Source organism: Tamandua tetradactyla, chromosome 15 (assembly GCF_023851605.1).
Source record: "Tamandua tetradactyla isolate mTamTet1 chromosome 15, mTamTet1.pri, whole genome shotgun sequence".
Taxonomy (NCBI): domain Eukaryota; kingdom Metazoa; phylum Chordata; class Mammalia; order Pilosa; family Myrmecophagidae; genus Tamandua; species Tamandua tetradactyla.
Window position 1 is genome coordinate 45,090,370 of NC_135341.1, and position 18,226 is coordinate 45,108,595.

General features: G+C 42.1%; 1 protein-coding gene and 1 pseudogene across 8 annotated transcripts in view; both read right to left on the reverse strand.

Moving 5' to 3' along the window:
• The window catches only part of TRAK1 (trafficking kinesin protein 1), a 125,884-nt gene that overhangs the window by 40,241 nt on the left and 67,417 nt on the right, over positions 1–18,226 (reverse strand). For 6 of the 8 annotated variants that reach the window (XM_077129704.1, XM_077129701.1, XM_077129702.1 and 3 more), the window contains one exon: positions 330–406. In XM_077129704.1, coding sequence (XP_076985819.1) covers positions 330–406 — 77 coding nt within the window. Of the gene's footprint in view, positions 1–329; positions 407–17,166; positions 18,090–18,226 lie in introns of those variants that run through there. The other 2 variants (XM_077129703.1, XM_077129700.1) reach the window with 1 other exon arrangement.
• LOC143657377 (tripartite motif-containing protein 59-like) lies at positions 330–17,160 on the reverse strand (annotated as a pseudogene).

Sequence of the window (18,226 nt, forward strand, 5' to 3'; positions counted from 1 at the left end):
TTAACATATGATCATTCCGTTCTACATACATAATCAGTAATTCACAATATCATCACATAGTTGCATATTCATCATCATGATCATCTCTTAGAACTAAATGCACCATATTTTATGTCATTAATACATTTCTCTCCAAACCTGAATACTTTTTACAAAGCTACTGCTACAAAGCCTCACAATAGCTATTAGTTAAAAAATAAAGCCATTAAACTGTACCCTAAGAGGATCCAATTTCTGAGACTTTTCACTGAGATAGAAAATAATGTATGTTTTAATCAATATGAATCAATCAATTATAATTGATTCTCATCTTTCCCCGAAACACTTACCTCCTCAAGAAGACGAGTAACAGCATCTATGTCATTATATGTTTTAGTCATCTGGCCAACTCTTTCAGCACATAAAACTGGAAGACATAAAAATGACAGTGAATGCCACAGTTCTGCCAAGCAAATGATGACCTATAACAGTGGCCTTAAAGCTGTGCCTGCATGTTGCTAGTTTTTCCAAGTTCAACCTACTCTGTACTCAGCACTATCAGTTTTCATTTCCCAATTACAGTGAGGAGCTCCTAGTTCCTGAGGGAAAGAGTGCCTCCTAATTCCTATGAAGCCTTGATAGTGTGTGTGCCTGTGTGCATGTATGCGTGCTTTCATGCGCACATATTTAGAGGTGATGCTAAAGGTTCTGGTCTCATATCAACTTAGCACACTGAAATGGGGACAGTGGGGGGTGGGAGGCACAGCTACCAACTGGAGAATTACCAGAAGAGGCCTGCAGGTCCAAGCAACTGTACAGACCCAAACACACACAGGTCCTCATGAAACTCTTGGTACAACTAATAAATAACAGTTGTGAGCTGGTAATTTCATAAGGGCAGGGTAATAGTTTTTTTAAATTCACACCAAAAAAACTGCTGCTGCTGCATGCACAACATAAACACATACACAGAGCGCGATATTTTATTATATGAATAATTTACTGTGGTCATAGAGGCTGCATGGAAACCACTTTACCATGCTTCTGCTCTCCTTCCATTGGAGAAGAGTTGGGCTACTAAAGAAGACTTTAATCTGCTGAAAAATATCAGGGTTTTAAAATTTTCTATCAGTGGCAAGGAACTGACTTACAGCTCAACACCAACAAAACAGCATGGCTTTGTTCTATGGGAGAAGGAGTAAATATAAATGGATTTAGTGACAAAGTGTAAACTTTTTTGAAATCAACGACTCTGGGGCTGATATTAACTTCATAATAATTTTTTATAACTAAGACTCTAGAGAATAATGCCATAAGAGCCGAGGACTCAGACCACTTTTTGTGATGACTCACTTTCAGCTACAGCCCATGCAACATATTGGGCAATCGAAGTGCGTAAGTCCAACCCAGCAGTGTTACAAAGGGCACACTACAAATGGAATTCAATAGGGTTCTAAATATTTTATTAAATGCAAGTAGAGATCATCCCAGTGAATGACCTCATAGAAATCTGATCTGTTGGAATGATTTTCTAGCTGAAGGAGACTTAAAATCTGGTTCCGAATCTGAAACTCTGGGGCTATTTCCAACCATCTCAGAGCCACCGAAGCCAGAAGGGACTCCTCTTTCCAGCCTCTGACACCTTCTCACTGCAGGACCCCTTCTGCTTACCCAGGGGCTGCCAGCTCACCAGGTTAAATAGGTCTGAAGCCCACTACCTCAGGCACTTTCCTTCCTTCACTCTAGACAGAGCTACCAAGCTAAGCAGGGGAGATTTATAAGGTTGGTTTAAACCAGAATTTAATTTGATGTCGATGGAGTCCAGCTCAAATTGAGTTAATCAGCTCAAGGTCATAAGAAATCCTGCAAGCCTCCTGATAAGAAGCTTTCCTTGCCATTGACAGGAATTCATTTTCATCCCGTACAGCTGGGATGCTCAGCAATCGTACAGGAAAAGATACCGTGCCCCTCCAGCCAACACAGCTCAATGGAAAACATCAACATCCCCATTTCATAAACCAAGAAACAGCCTATGGCATGAACAAATGGGTTTTGTGCTCAAACTTGTATTTCTGCTCAAGTGTCTGCTAATGCTGACCTTACTCTCTTCAAAGGACCAAGTCCTCTGCTTTCCTGGAAGAGAAAACCAGGCTACATTTGAACTTATCTGGTTCTGTTTCACCCTAAAATTCAAGAGAACAAATTTCAGAGCTGCTTTTTCTGTATTAATCATACATTTACACGTGAATTTCTAAGCTAATTTTAAAAACTGAGACAACTGGAGTCATTCATGTCATTAATCATGTGGAGATAATCCATGCAAGTTGACAGAAATAACAGGGAGATGCTGTATACCCTTCACCCAGTTCCCCAAATGGTAACATTTTGCAAAACTGTAGTATAATAGCACAATCATGATAGTGAAATTAGTACAAGCCACATATCTTAGTCAGACTTCCTCAGTTTTACTTGTACTCGTTTGTGTGTAACATGACTGTACACATTTATATAAAGTTCTACACAATTTTATTACCTGTGTAGGCTTGTTTATACACCACAAGGATCCCTCACATTGCCCTTTTGTAGAGCTAATTTCAAAAGGCTTTAAAATACTTTAAACTCCACAAAATGCACACCTGTGCCGGTGGTTTTTCCAGCATTATCCTTTCAGGTATACATCATCACTGACCACAGAGCAGCAGAGGGGTGCCTGGGGCCTCCAGGAAATCCAGGTAAAAAGCCTAACTACAGAGGTCATATGCATAAATGAAAAACTACTGCTTATTACAAGCTATGGAAGTATGTGCATTATTATTCCAGCTTTGTTTTAAAAATACATATAATCCCCATTTTTTTTTTAAAAAGAGAGACATACAGATTTATACTACACAGAAAAAAATCAGGTTAGCCATGATAATATCAACAATTGGACAGTATTACAAGTTTTTATTTTCTTTTTTGTGCTTCTTTTAAAAATCGCATGTATTAACTCATTCATTCATTTCATGTACTAATGGGAAAAACTTGCTCAAAACATTTTTCAGAAAAAATATAGATGAGTACAACATGGGGCCCTGGGATCCTCCCTGAGCTTACTTTTAAGAGAACTTAGTGACAACAGCCGCTGAACTTTATTGGTTCCTTCTAAGTCCAGGCCCTGCTCCCAGCACACTATACGGGTCAACTCACTCGATTCTCAGAGCAATACCACAGGGTAGGCACTGATATTAACCCCATTTTCTAAATGGGAAACTGAGGTCCAGAGAAGTTAATCCACCCAATGTCATATTGCAAGCAAGAGGCAAATTTCTAAGAAAGGACTCCCGGCAGAGGCAGCAGCCACCCTTTATGGAGCCCCTGCTCTGTCAGGGGAATGGACATGTTTTCTCATTCAATCCTCACCACGACCTTACAGGGTAGGGGATGCTATGATGGTCAGTTCAAAGATGACAAAACTGAGGCTTTGAGATGTTAGGACTTGCTGCACTAAGGCTACAGTGAGACTGCATCGGAGGGGTCGGTCTGGCTGTCCTACACTAGGGAGCCGTCCCAGCGAGGGCAAAGGGACACAAGGGCAAGGCGAGCACAAGCCTGTGAAATTTGGGAAACGTGAACAGAACAAGAAACATGTAGGGGAATGGGGCTCAGAAGCCCTGGACAAGCCCCCCGACTTGGGCTTCCTCTTCTCAGAGGTGAAGGGGTTGGAGAGGTACCAACAAAGGTGAGAAAATCATAAACTATACTTTTAAACAGTACGACAAGCACATGCTGTACTACTATTCAAGCAACACAGTTCTAGAACTAAACCAAACCACTGTAGTTTTCTCTCTCCATGGGAATAGTATTTCAAATGGAGGTTCCAATTCTGACCAAGAGAGTTCTACCAAATAAATTCACGTTCACCAAAAAATATGCAAAAAGTAAATGAATAAATAAATTAAAAGTAAAGTGCATATACTAATTTAATATGGTAACATCATGGTCCAAATCCGAGAAAAAGAGGTTAAAGCACTTTACAACTATTATGCATACACGCATCTCTAGCATGATCAAACTAACAGTAAACAGCATCCCTCATCATATACCAGGCTCTGCCCCATGTGTCCCGTCAGGGCCACCCTGGGGGAGACTTTAGGGCATGAGGGGCCTGGCAAGTCCCTTTACAGAGCCTTGACTTTTATCACGGGACAAAGGGGAGCCAGTGCAGGGGTATAAAAGGGCAGTGTTCACAAGGGATTTGTATCTCAGAAAATGTTCTGACTGCAGTGGGGAGAAATGGGCAGGGGGCCAGGCAGGTGGGAGTGACCAGTGTCAGGGGTTGGATTAACCCAAGGAGGTAGTGGGTGGCAGTGGGGATAGAGAGTAACAGCTAATTTTCTTGAGAGAATTAGGAGATGAGGCTGGGTGGGAACTAAAAAGGTGAGGCCCAGGTTTCTCGCTGGGACAAAGGAGACAAAAACAGTCCATCTCTTGGGTCTAGCTACCCTGCACACTGGCAAGTAAGACCAAAGCACTTATGAGAGAAATCACTGGCACTGGGGCCATCACTGAGGTGACCATGGAACATGTGCCAGACAGAAGGCTGGCCACAAGCCAGATGCAGTGGGCTCACCTGACAGAAAGGCCACAAGATCCAGGTTTGGAAGAGTTCACTTTGAGAAGAGAAGGGAGTAAGGGCTCTTCTTGGGACAGCAGGTAGAAAAAGGAATTATGGCACTAAATTCCAAGGAGGAGCCCTGGTCTGTTGACCAGAGGGAGGTAGTCCTGTGATTGGGCTGCAACAGCTAATAGCAGGTGAGAGGACTGGGATGCATGCCACAAGGTTCTTTAGCCTGAAAACCAGTAATGCAACTTTTATGCTAATTAAACCATGCCCCAAACAATTTTAATAAATACATTCTGGCATCTGTTTTCCAGTTCCTGTTCACAGAAACGTAGATGCCAACCAAGGAACCATGTGCTAGGTCCTGAATAGAAGCACATCTCTGTCGAATGTCAAGGAAAACCGGCCTAGGGGACGCTCAGGAGGGACTGGAATGAAGGGCCCTGACAGAACCCCCACAAGGGAAGAAGGCTGTGGGAGGGGTGGGGCAGGGTCAGGCACGAGGGTCTGATTTTGGCACGGTCAGACTTGAGCTTCAGAAGGAGCCCTCTGGCAGGTGGGAAAAGCAGGCAGAGGTGCAGCCAGCATGGCCAAGCAGAGGCTGCTGCAGCATTCAGGCAGTGGTGGGCTGGGGCAGAGACCACCTGAGAGCTGCTCAGGATGGCATGGATGGCAGAGGAGACACGGATAATTTCACTGCTCCATATCAGTTTCCTGCTCTCTCTGAAGAACCTGTGTCTTCATGTTAACAGGCTTGATAAGGCCTCCTTGACATTTTGGCCTTATCAGTTTTCTCCAAGAAGTTACAGTGAAGACCTCATTTCTCATTCATATTATATTTTGGTGGAAATATTCTCAAAAAGGTTATTATCCATTCTTGACAAAACTAATTTTGACAACATTTCTCCCATTAATATCATTTACCTATGCTTGGAGTACATTAAAGAATGAATGACTATTTGACACACACGAGTGTAGGTATGAATGTATGTATATCACTCCAAACCTTAAAGAGGTCACTGTTTCCTCAGAACACAAAACCAAGCAGTCAATATACATACATGAATGGAGAGAAGATATTCTTGACTGCACGTAATGTCTGCATTTTAGGCTGTTTGGTTAACGTGTTCTGCCTTACTTATAAGTCATTTCTTTATCTTTTTTTAATTTTTACTATCTTTATGTGTCTTATAATATGGACACATCTCTCCCCACACCCATTACACCCTTCAAATGCCCTCTGACCCCACAATAGTTAAATGTGCTAGATTTAGTCTGATTCTAGTCCCAAATGGAATTAGTAGTCTTCTGAAATCAAATTTCTGTTTGATTTGTTCTCAGATAAGCCACAGGGGTGTTTTTGGTACCAGTGCCCTGAATACAGCCATTTGGATAATTTATTTGTATATAATATGTAGGGCCAGAAGCCCTAATCTAGTATGGAAAATCTTTAAATTAGGTAAGATTTAGAAATGTACCTCTGAGCAAAAGCTCATCAGGATTTCTGGAAAGCAACTGAGCTTGTATTTGCATGGCCAACAGCTCAAAAGTCCTACCACAGGCATCACAGCTCCAGCCACTGTTAAAGCACTGATTTAACTACTGACAAGACTATATAAAACACTACACAGTCACATACAATCTCAAAATAAACTTACACAGATCACAGATTTATATTAGAAAATACCATTGTACCCTAATACTTAGATTATCCAACAGCAATAGCTTTATCTGGAATGAATGAATGATTCCAAGTCACTCATGGAATGAATAATTGTTTGGAAGGAACAATTTTAGACCTTTTAAATCTAACACACATTAAATGTGTGGATCAGGGCTGTCTGATCAAACAGATCCTTAATATAAGCAATCAATCTCATATCAGTTATACTTTGCAAAACCTCACTGTATCACCATTATTCACCCATTCAGAAGCTTCAAGCTACACCAAAATAAAGGCATGTGCACTTTCTGGATTTTGCCATCTTATGATCTAAAAGCTACATATTCTTTATACAATATATAAAGAATTGCAAAGCCAACCACTGCAGTGTATAATTATGGTAAAGACAATATTGGCAGAGGAATGTTTAATTGACAGTGTGGTCATCAACTTCTTTTGAATCAATCAAAATGGGATAACGTATTTTTAATAAATACTCAAATCATGTAATTACTAGATTTTATTCTACTTTCTAATAATCACTTGATTTGAATCATGTTTCAGATATTCTGCCTCATTTCTAACTCTGACACATTATTTTATCCAACAGAAGCATGAAAGATACAATATTTCTATATATTTGTTGCAGGCAAATAAAGTTTAATGTGCTACCTGTTTTATTTATCCATGCTAGTTAACCCCGTTCTTCATTTGGCAATGGTTAGTCTCTCCTGCACAAAATAAACCTATTTAAACTATTGAGATTTCAATTTTCAATGAGAAACTTGTTTTCCACATGAATTCCTTTCGCAAATATAAAGTGTGACACAGTATATCCTTTAAATTATGCAAATTGTTAGCTAAACTTTGGTAAACAGAGACACTTCAGAAAAACACAGGTGATTTCATTTAGAAAAGCTATTATATGTTGATTTAAAAAGATAGTATCAACATCCACATCACTGAAATTACTATAACTATAGCGTTCAAAATTTTTAAAAATTCAACTTGTTTTTTCATCCTTATCAGGACAGGAACATGACATCCGTTTTGAAGAAATTTTCATTTCAGAAATCAGAACTTAATTAGTCCAATGTCTGTTCTGCACCCTTCTTCTTTCAATATTTGGCTTACAAGATGATAAATTTCAACTCCTGGATCTAAGGAAATGGCTTTTGCTTCAAGCTCTGCACACGCTAACAGACATCATCAACTTACTCAAGAAATTTATGTGGAGATTCTTCTTGCAAAGATGCGGTCAATGTCATTAATTCAAGCTGTTGCTCTCATTATTTTTATTCTTTCAATTTGTGGAGCATATTCTTGATTAATCAGATTTCCAACATCATATAGGGCATTTCGGTATTTTTTCTTCTGTTCTAATTATCACTTCGCTCCTTAAAATAGTGGAGAAATGCCTCATTACCTTGGACCATCTTCTCAGAATGAGAATTCTGTTCTTCCAGTTTTCCAATAAGACCACGAAGATCTGCCAAGTGTATGTTGTTGAACTGTTCAAGCAATTTTTGAAGTGTGTCCTTTAGTAGACAATAAACATTTAATGGTTGCATATAATGTTCAGGGCAGGTGACTCTATCTGAATGATCTTCTTGCTGATACTTTTTCAATAATAGCCCTTAATAGAAAATTAACAGGTAAAGATTTTATAAACTCAATAGTACTTCTGCAATTTGGGCACTTCAGTGGAATTTGTAAAGATCTTCATATATAAAAGTTATCAGATGTCTGAAAAACATTTTCCAAACAATTTCTACAAAATACATGAGTGCATAGAAGTACATGAGGATCTTCAAAAATATTGTAACAAATGGGACATGTTAACTCATCCTCAAAATTGTGCATTTCCTACTTTATCGATCTCCTGATTTAGGGAATGAATATACTTTATCTCCTCCAATGTTTTCAGATTCTTTTATTCTTATCTGTGGAGAGCAGGGCAGGCAGCTCCAAAGGCCAAGAACAGAGAGTTCCATAGACTCCTGGCAGATGCTGGGAGCTAAAACAATATCCCTACCCTCCTCCCTCATTTCTTAAATACAGCAATGTTTCTCAACTTTCAAAAAAAAACTTGAGTTTTAAAAAAAAGAACCTGAGCTTTAGCCATCCCTTCCTTCCTATTTTAGTTTACGAGGCTGCTTAAAGTAGATAACCATGAAATGCGTTGGTTTCAATAACAGAATTTATTAGCTTGCAATTTGAAGCCATGAAAATGTCCAAATCAAGGCATCATCAAAGCGACGCTTTCTTTCCCAGGACTGGCTGCTGGTGATCCCTGGCTCCTCTGCCACATGGCAAGGGACATGACAGAGTCTGCTGGTCTCTCCCTTCTCTTCTATGCTTCATTAATTTCAGCTTCTAGATTCTGTGGCTTTCTCTCTGTGTATTCATTCCATTTATAAAATACTCCAGTAATCAGATTAAGACCCATCCTGAATGAGATAGGCCACACCTTTACTGAAGTAGCTGCATGAAAAGGTCCTACTTACAATGAGTTAACACCCATAGGAATTGGCTAGACTTAAAAATATGTTTTTCTGGGATAGATACAGCCTCAAACCACCACACATACACCAGTAATGTATCCTATCTTCTACACTGTACCATCCATTTTTTTTTTCATGGGCAGGCACCGAGAATCGAACCTGGGTCCTCTGGCATGGCAGGCAAGCATCCTTGCCTGCAGAGCCACCGTGGCCTGCCCTGTATCATCCATTTTATAAATTCAAGTTTGGTTTTCTGTATTTCTTATTATGAAAACTACAGCAACATTGAATAAATTTTCAAGAAACATGAACCCTGTGTTAGTTAGATTCAGTTGTCAACTTGGCCAGGTGAGCATACCTAATCTTGTTGCTGCGGATATAAGCCAACGGTACGTGAACCTCATCTGTTGCCAGTTACATCTGCAGTCGGCTAGGAGGTGTGTCTACTGCAATGAGCGACGTTTGTCTTAATTGGCTGGTGCTTAAATGAGAGATTGCTACGTAGCACTGCTAAGCAGCTTGGCATTCCTCATCTCAGCACTTGCAGCTCAGCCCAGGCCCTTGTAGATAGAGAAAGAAATCACCCCGGGGAAAGTTGTTGGAACCCAGGGGCCTGGAGAGACCAGCAGAGACCATCCTGTGCCTTCCACGTAAGAAAGAACCTCAGTGGAAAGTTAGCTGCCTTTCCTCTGAAGAACCAACAAAATAAATCCCCTTTTATTAAAAGCCAATCCATCTCTGGTGTGTTGCATTCCGGCAGCTAGCAAACTAGAACAAACCCCCTATAAATTCTGATATGACCCACCCAAAGGCAGGAGCTGGAAAAAGAATGGTCAATGAAACAGTGGGTTATTCCTCTCTTCATTCTGCCCAGTAGCAGCAGTTTCTCAGAGTGGAAAAGCTCTATCACATCAGTTCCCTGATCTTCCAGGAAGTAAATCTGAAATATTTACATCGCCTGTCCTATTCATAAGGGCAGGTGATAGAGGGTCATAATCTGAAAGACAAAGCAAAAAGGCTTCCATAAAATTCTAAATGAGTCACTGTTGATGCCAAGTTTATATGCCTTACAAAACAGACAACTTTTAAAGCTTTGTCCACAAACTTTTGAATTTCATTTGTCATTGCTCTGTTTAAAAACCTTCGCCAGCTATGCCACTTCCTATAAGCAGCAGCGTCCGTGCACATACAGCAGATCCTTTTCTGGTCAGGCCGGCAGCCTCCTCACGCCACCCCAGGCCTGCTCCCCACCACGGCTCATCCACACCCAATAACACCACTCTGAGGTGAATGGCCTGGCACCCTGGGTATCTTCTAGTTTCTTCTGTGAAGAATGCCTTTCTGTGTCTGGGAATTTCCAGCTCTTCTCCCACCTATTATGAATTCCACTTCCTCTGAGAAGGAGGGTACCCCATGTAGCAGATGCCCTGTCCAGGTTTCAGTAACTCGGCCCACTATGACTCTTTATTACATTATAGGGTAGTCTTGCGGTCTGTTTTTTTTTTTTTTTTGAAAGCTAGATATCTAGACTAGGCTGATTTGTCAAAGCACTTTTGCTGAGGGGGATATCCTTAAATAATTGTTTTGACTCATCTGTACAGCAGCAATCTTGCTCACTAAGAGTTTATCTTGGCCAGACACATATACCCCCATACTTTAAGACAGGAAAACTGAGGTACAGAGTGTTAGATGAACTCAGCTCACAAACACTTTAAAAAGTCTCCTAGAGATATAAAAATATATCCACATTAAGACTTGTAAGCAAATGTTTATAACATAACAGTATTACTCATAATAGCCAAAAATAGTACAAACAACCCAAATGGCCATCAAGAGATTAACGGATAAACAAAATATGGTATATCCACACAATGGAATATTAGTTGGCCATATAAAAGGAATGACATAACACATGCTACAAAATGGATGAAAAAGAAATTTTGCTAAGTGAAAATTACCAGTAACAAAAGATCATATAGGGTATAATTCCACTTATATGAAATATCCAGAAAAGACAAATTATAAAAACAGAAAGTAGATTAGTGCTTGCCTAGGATTGGGAATACGAACAAAGATTAACTGCAAACAAGCCCAAGGCATCTTACTGGTGGTGGCGTGGAAGTGATATGTGTACTGAAAACATTCTAAAACTGAATTAGGTGATGGTTGCACAACTCAGTAAATTTACTAAAAAAATTTATCTACTTAAAATGGGTAAGTTTTATGGTAAGTAAATTATACCTCAATAAAGTTGCTTTAAAGAGTAACTTTTTAAAAGTTACTCTTTGAATGTTTGCAAACCAGTATCCCAGAACCACCCTGTATTTGGACACCTCCCCTGTTACATCATAAGGCAAAACATCCTTTTATCGTCTTGACCCTTGCCTGAGCCTTTCTCAGGCCTCAATATTGTTCTCTGCAGCAAAACTGTTTAGGAATAAAGCCATACCAATGAAAGGCATATAAATGTACTCATCTGCCCCACACGGAATGGATGATTTTTGTTAGACCACTGTCAATAAAATTGATCAGATGGCAAAAAGAATGAAACATCCATAAGAAAACCAACAGCCATCACTCTTCAGTGTTGGAGAAGAGTTACCTTTTGAATTCCGCCTGTGCACAAAGCTTTTGCAAGTGTCAGTCACTTCCTTGGAGGTTCATCCAAGTTCCTTGATTGTCTCTTGCTCAAAATAATGACTGAGTAGTCTAAGTGAATTAACTAAGACCCACAAGGCACACAGTACGTGGTTTAAAAACAAAAACAAAAATAACTTTTTCTGATGAAGTCCTGGAAGTGGGTACAGGAGCAGAGGAAGGGCCCACAGCACTTGGTAATAAAATATACTGTTCATTTCTCAGTAACTAAAACAAAATGAAAGAAGCTGAAGAATTAATTTCTTTCTATTCTTGTTTAAATGTTCTGATGTTGAAAAAAAAAAAGCTACAGAAGGGCATCTGGCACTAATTCTAATAAATGTTCATGGTCTCTTCCACCTGGATTGTGCAAGTCACATAAAAGCAGCCAATTTTTATTCATTTGGGGCCTGACCAGAGTTGATATGCAAAAAATGGAAGAGTTACTCTTATTCCCGTTCTGGTGTTTGCAAAGAACTTCTCGTTTCTAAACAAGCCCCCAGAGAGAAGGTGAAAACATAAAAGTCCCGGTGTATACTTTATCACCCCAAGAGAAGCAGATGTCCTGGTCTCCCTCCTGCAAAAAAACAAGCCATCTAGAATGGGGTAACCAAGCTCGAGTCCAATGTGACAGAAACAGATGACGGGGGAGGTTGCTAAGAAAGAAGCTATAGGAACAGAAAGGCATCAGCTACGCAACTGTGGTCTTCAACCAGAAGCAAATGGGCAGACAATGTCCTTGTTACTGCCAGCTACCGCTCCCCCAGGTGAAAGGCACTGGGCTATCACGCAGCCTCAGGCCTGCCCGGATTTCTGAGGAACACATGCTGGAAGGTCTCAGGGACAGGGATGGCAGTGGTCAGCCCAGAGTTCAGCCAACAGCGGTCTGTTTGTACAGCCATAGGGGCGTCTCTGTGTCCCTGGACTGTACAATGGGAGTACAGAGTGAGGCATCACTTGCCAAGAGCAGAGACCCATCAGCGCATCTCTGGCTGTACTTTATGTGCCCATCAATTTCATTAACTGAAGTTTTAGTGTGACTATTTAATTGGCTTACTTTTCCTTGCCAAAAGTAAGCAAGTAAGTAAATAAGGCTGACAACAGGGCACCAAGGCCAGATACTTATTTTAAGAAGCAGAGAAGAAAAAATAAAATGACTATTAAATATCTACAGTGTGCCAACTGTACTTTGGGCATTTTACAAATATTATTCCACTTAAAATCCAGAAAGGCCCCATGGTGTAAACATGATCTCCATTCAACAAATCCTAGTAGAGAGGGTTCAAGTGGTGTTGCAAAGACTTGAACCAGGTCTGCTGGATGCCACCGTCATTCACATTGCCCCATTGGGGCAGCTGGCACTGCTTATTTATCAAGCCAGCCATTTATCACCAGGACATTTAGTGAGGGCTTTCTCAGTGATAATCCACATACCTGGCACTCTGATAAGCACTTTAGATATATTATCTCATTTAATATTTATATCCATTTTATGGAGAAAGTCTTACTATTATAACCCCATTTTAGACACGAAAGGACCTGATTGGTTTGACCCCCAAATTGAAGTTCTTAACCACCATCCATTGGCTGAACAAATAAACCCCACCCAAAAGGAACTGGTGGTCTAGTTGAGGAGACATTCATAATTGAGCAATAATACAGAGGAGTAAGCAGGAAATGCCAGGTGAGAGACACAGGTAAGCCTCTGGGAAGTTCAGATGCAAGAAGGCTGGAGATGGGCCAAGGGAGCAGCAAGAGGACTGCAGAACAGACACATCACAGGTGAGTTTCATCTGTGATGCTGGTATCCCCACCCACCCCAGGAGGAGAACCTCCCCAGAGCACCTGATACCACAGGAGGTCTGCGTGGGGCAGCCATGGATACCAAGAACCAAACACCAAGCCAGATACCAAGATAACAAAAACCTTGAGCAGAGAGACCTTTGCAACAGTGCTGCCACTGGCGGTGATAAGCCAGGTCAGCTCCTTCCTCAGACATGACTCTGCTGGAGAAAGTCATGCTCAGCTGCCCTCACATGCTGCTGATCACACAGAGTCAAAAGAGACACCTGGTGGTCCTTCTTTGGGGCTGCCTGTTTCTAGCCTACAGGGGTCTGGGACATCACCACCTTCAGAACTCAGCCCACCTGGACCCAGCTATTTTCCCTGGGGTACAGCTCTCTGGAGGCCCCTCCTCCACTGAGGGTGGGTTAGCCCGTGTTTTCCCGTTTCCTTCTATACAGAAGGAGCGCCCACAGCACAGGAATTCCCCCACAAACTAGAGGAACGTGCTCTAATTGTACTGCCTCACCTTGGAACCAAATGAGGACTTGGCTGGCAGCAGGATGCAGCCACTGGACAAAGGCACTGGAGGCTGGCCCAAGCCACTCTGTCAGGTTCTGGTTCCCATGGCTCAATGGCCTTTTCTTTTCTTTAAATCCCTGTTTTCCCAGATCATAATTTCTGGTTAATGCTTAACACCTGAAAAAAAAACAATGCTGCTCACTCACATATTGACAGTCGGCTGTTGCCCCTAAGAACAGAACACATTCTCTAGCAGGGAACCTAAACCTGCTAATGAGAGCAGACAGCAGACCCCAGACCATTTTGTAAGTTCTTTCCAAATATTGCCGTCTTGAGAGCAGTCCTGAATGAGGAACGGACACTGCAAGGAACTTAGGGACTAATCTTGCAATTAATCTTACAGCACTGGGAAGTGCCCAGTGAGGAAAAATCAGACAGCTGGGCTTCTTGAGGTATTTCTTGAGTCTTTGGTGGGAACCTGTCAGGCAACAAATCATTAGGAACTAATGCTGAAACCTTTTTTTTTTTCTAACCACCAGCGTTTTCCATGCCAATGCTCAGCTCAGGCACAGAGAGAGGCCATGACCCACAGCTTCAGGGTGAACATTTCAGCTTTTGAATTCCACCCTGCTTGACCCCTCCTGGGGAGAGGGGCAGCCAGACAAAGCTCTCCTCCAAAAATGCTGCTCACATGAAATTGCTCAAGATCAATCTGGTTTTCTGTGCTATGCATACCTTTCCTGAGTAGAGGATTTGCACTTACTAGAAGATAACAGAGCCCAAATATTCTCTCTCCCTTGAGAGAGATAAGTTGCTTGATCTGAGCATGCTGTTTCTCACCTTCTGGTCTGCCTGTGTGCCCCCACCTCATGGGTTATGAGGACTGAGGGAGAATACAAATGAAAGGCCTGGAACCCCATTAGCTTAGAGAGGCTCTGTGAGGGCAGGAGGGAAAGCCCAGAGTTTTGTACTTCCCAAGGTGATCAGGTGGACAACAGACACCTCCTGTATCCGTGGCTATCAGAGTAACCCACAGACTAATTTTGTCCTTCAGTTTTCAACCAAAAGTGCCCCTTTTGGACAAGTGGACAGTGTAGAAAATCACCTCAGAATCCAAGGAGCACGTTTCTATCCACATCCTTACACAGTTTTTCACGGTTTACAGACCACTGCCCTTCTACACGTGGGACTCGCTTCCTGTCACCTCAAGACAAGGGTAGTGTGATATGAGAAATGGGGTCCTGCCAGGTAAAGCGCTGACTCAGGAACAAACAGCATGTTTACAGCAAAATCTACTCTCCTGATATCCTCAAACCTCCTTCAGGCCAGGAGAAAGCCTTGGGAGTGGGTTTTATTTTTCAAAGAAAACCAAACAGGTTGGCAATAAAGTGGTTTTCTTTTGAGGTTACAGTCCTGAAAATATTGTTAATCAGTATTACCTAAACAACAACTAAAAACGTTTTGTTAGAAAAGGGGGGAATGGGATAGGAACAAAGACAAGAGAGGAAAATTGTCTATGCTAAGGTGGCAAATGTAGAGCAGGGTCTCTACCCCCCACCCCCACCAGAAGATCACAGAGCAGCTATGTGGATATCTGATAGAGCTGAGCTAGAGCAGGGCAGTGGGCACAGGAATCGGGGGGGCTTGTTAAAACCCAGATGGCTGGGCCTGTCCCAGAGCTTCTGATTCAGCGGGTCTGAGGTGGTACCTGGGAATCTGCATTTCTACCAAGTTCCCAGCGATACTGACTTGCTGGCCTGGCACCCCAGCCAGTCCGTCTACCTTGCTTGGAACCACTTACGTAAAGTCACATAGCTAGTGAATTATGTAACAAATTTCCTCACCTCTAAAAGGGGGATTATAACAGCACTTAACCTCATATGGTGGTTTTAAAGATTAGACGCACAAATCCCCTTAAAGTACTTAGAAGGCTGCCTGGCATATAGTAAGTGTACAATAAACATTCGCTATCATCATCCTTATCATCTGGCTCCCATTTATTAAAAAAATTTATATATGAAATATGTGACAATTTTATTCTCAATTAGGATATATGACACTGATAGAGAACCTCATATAGCCTTTTAATTGAGAATCATCATGGTTCAGTGATTGGTTTTAAAAACCTTGAACAGAAAATTTTAAGTTGTTTAAAAGTTAATAGAATTTTTAAAAATCATCCTGCTATGCTTGAAAGCAGCAGCAAATCTTATACTTTAATGCATATGTGAACTCCCTGGAGATCTTGTTAAAATGCAGATGCTGATTCAGTGGGCCTGGGCAGGGCCTGTGAGTCTGCATTTCTAACAAGCTCCCAGGTGCTGCTGGTCCACAGGCTTGAAGGACTGCAAGGTTGATCCACTTAAATCTGGGCTGGTCCTCGCTCTACAAGAGCAGATGGACGCCTTGAGAATTTCTCTTGATCACTTCCAGGAACTCAACAAATGCCCTGTGGGGCATCAGTCCTTTCACCAGGGCCAGCTGCAGGACCCAGCATCTAGCCATCTACTGCTGCTTTGCCCCCTTTTGCCCCTCTCCTGGCTTTTCACACTACAATATTCAGTATGCAGCCAGTAATAAACTAAAGTTATGCTAATATGAAAACTGACCATTCATTTTAAAAAAGGTATTAGGATGGTGATTACTGGAGAGACCTAAAGAACATCCACATGGTCACTGTTCACTCCAAAAGCCCCTTTTGTCTGGATGGGTGCAATGTCTGAGAAGCTGGACCAGGAAACTCACAGCACAACCCACCCTCCCAAAATTTAGTATATCTTTTCTTAACACCACCCCCTCCCCAAGAAGTCCCCTCTGATAGAGCCCGGTGCTGGTTCACAGGTGATTTCAATGTCAGCCCTTCTCTGTCTGAAATATTTCTAAGTTAAAAAAACAAAACTCCTATTTCAAGTCAGTCATTAGCACATTTGAAAAGAATAAACACTGACAAAGCACAAAAACATGCTTCATTTAATGACTCAGTCTCCTGCCCATTAACTTGCACTTTCAATCACAAGAAAACAACTAAAACTCTTAAAACAAAGGGCTGGAATAACACATAGGAAAAAAAAAAAAAAGAAAACTGCTGATGCCTGCAGGAACAAGAATGAATTTCAAAGACCTTAGTTAAGCAACAAGAAGCCAGACACAAGCAAATACAGACTGTTTGATTCCATTCATGTAAAGATCAAGAACAAGCAAAACAAATCTAAGGTGACAGCCGTTACAACAATGGTTTCCTGGGAGGGGGTGTGTACTGGAAAGCGGTGCAAGGGGACTTTCTGGGGTGCTGGAAATACTGTTTCTCTCCACGGTGGTTTTACATGGGTGTCACTAAACTATGCTCTTAAGATCTGTGTACTTTAAGTCGCACCTTAATAGACAGAAACATAAAAAAAAGTTTTGTGAAATCAGTAAAACAACAATGTAGACACTCACAGGGGAAGGATCAAATTTGAGCAAAGGACAGAATTTACCCTCTTCCAAGAGGTCCAGGATCTCATGCTGCTGCTCCTCAGCGGGCCTCCTCTCTTCATTCTGGCAGTCATACTCAAAACATTCTTCTTCCCCTCCGGTGTCTCTCAGGGACATTGCTCAACTCACCCCAAAACAGAAACATCACCCTAGGGGGCTGCCCCTGGGAGAGCTCCCAGCTGCCTGCCAGGAGGGGCCATTGGGGCCCAGGCCCACAGGGCACATGCCCTACCTTGGCTCAGCTCGGGTGAAGTATGTACAGGGCCATTCGCCCAGCATCACCCAGGGAGGACCCGGAAGGGGCTGGGTCCCGAGCGCCTGGAGGTGGAGCGGGAAGGCAGGGAGCACCTGATGGAACGCCCTGCCCAGCACCTGTGCAGCCCTGCCAGGTGCTGTGAATTCACGGAGAAGACAGGCAGGCAGGCAGGCAGGTACCGGACTCTGAGCAAGCTCTCGGCCTCAGGATTCTGCTCCCCACTTCTCCTTCCCTCAGAAGCAACAGGGAATGGTAGCATCCTGGAAGTTTCACAGCAACTGCACAGGGAAATACCAACCACGCCTTAAGCAGGGACACCTGTCTGAAGGTGGGGATCTAGTGGAGGAGTCGTCTGGGCGGATGATTGCCCAAAGTCCTTAGATGAACGATTTCCTGTGGGCGTGCTTAAGAAGCAGAGACAAATCTGACTGGGACAGCCTGATGACAGCACCCAACAGGGGAAGGAAGTGATTAGAGTGACTTCTAGTGAAGGGGGGGAAATCGCCATAACCATTACCTGCGTTCTCTTATTTCATCCCAGTCTTTCTTCAGTAATCCGCATTTTACAAATCCCACTCATGCAAAATCTGTTTCACATCCTAATTTATAAAGATCTCTTCTAATTGCCAGGACAGAGCAAGAAAAATCTAAAGTGTAATGGCTTGCCAAAAAAAAAAAAACCCCACAGTTTAACTGCATATCTCCATACCAATTTCTCTGTACTGTTTGATTTTTGCCTGTAACAGTGAAAATGGCAGGTTCTTTCATCAAATCCACTAAAAGGTAGCCCTAAGTGCTAGAGTCTT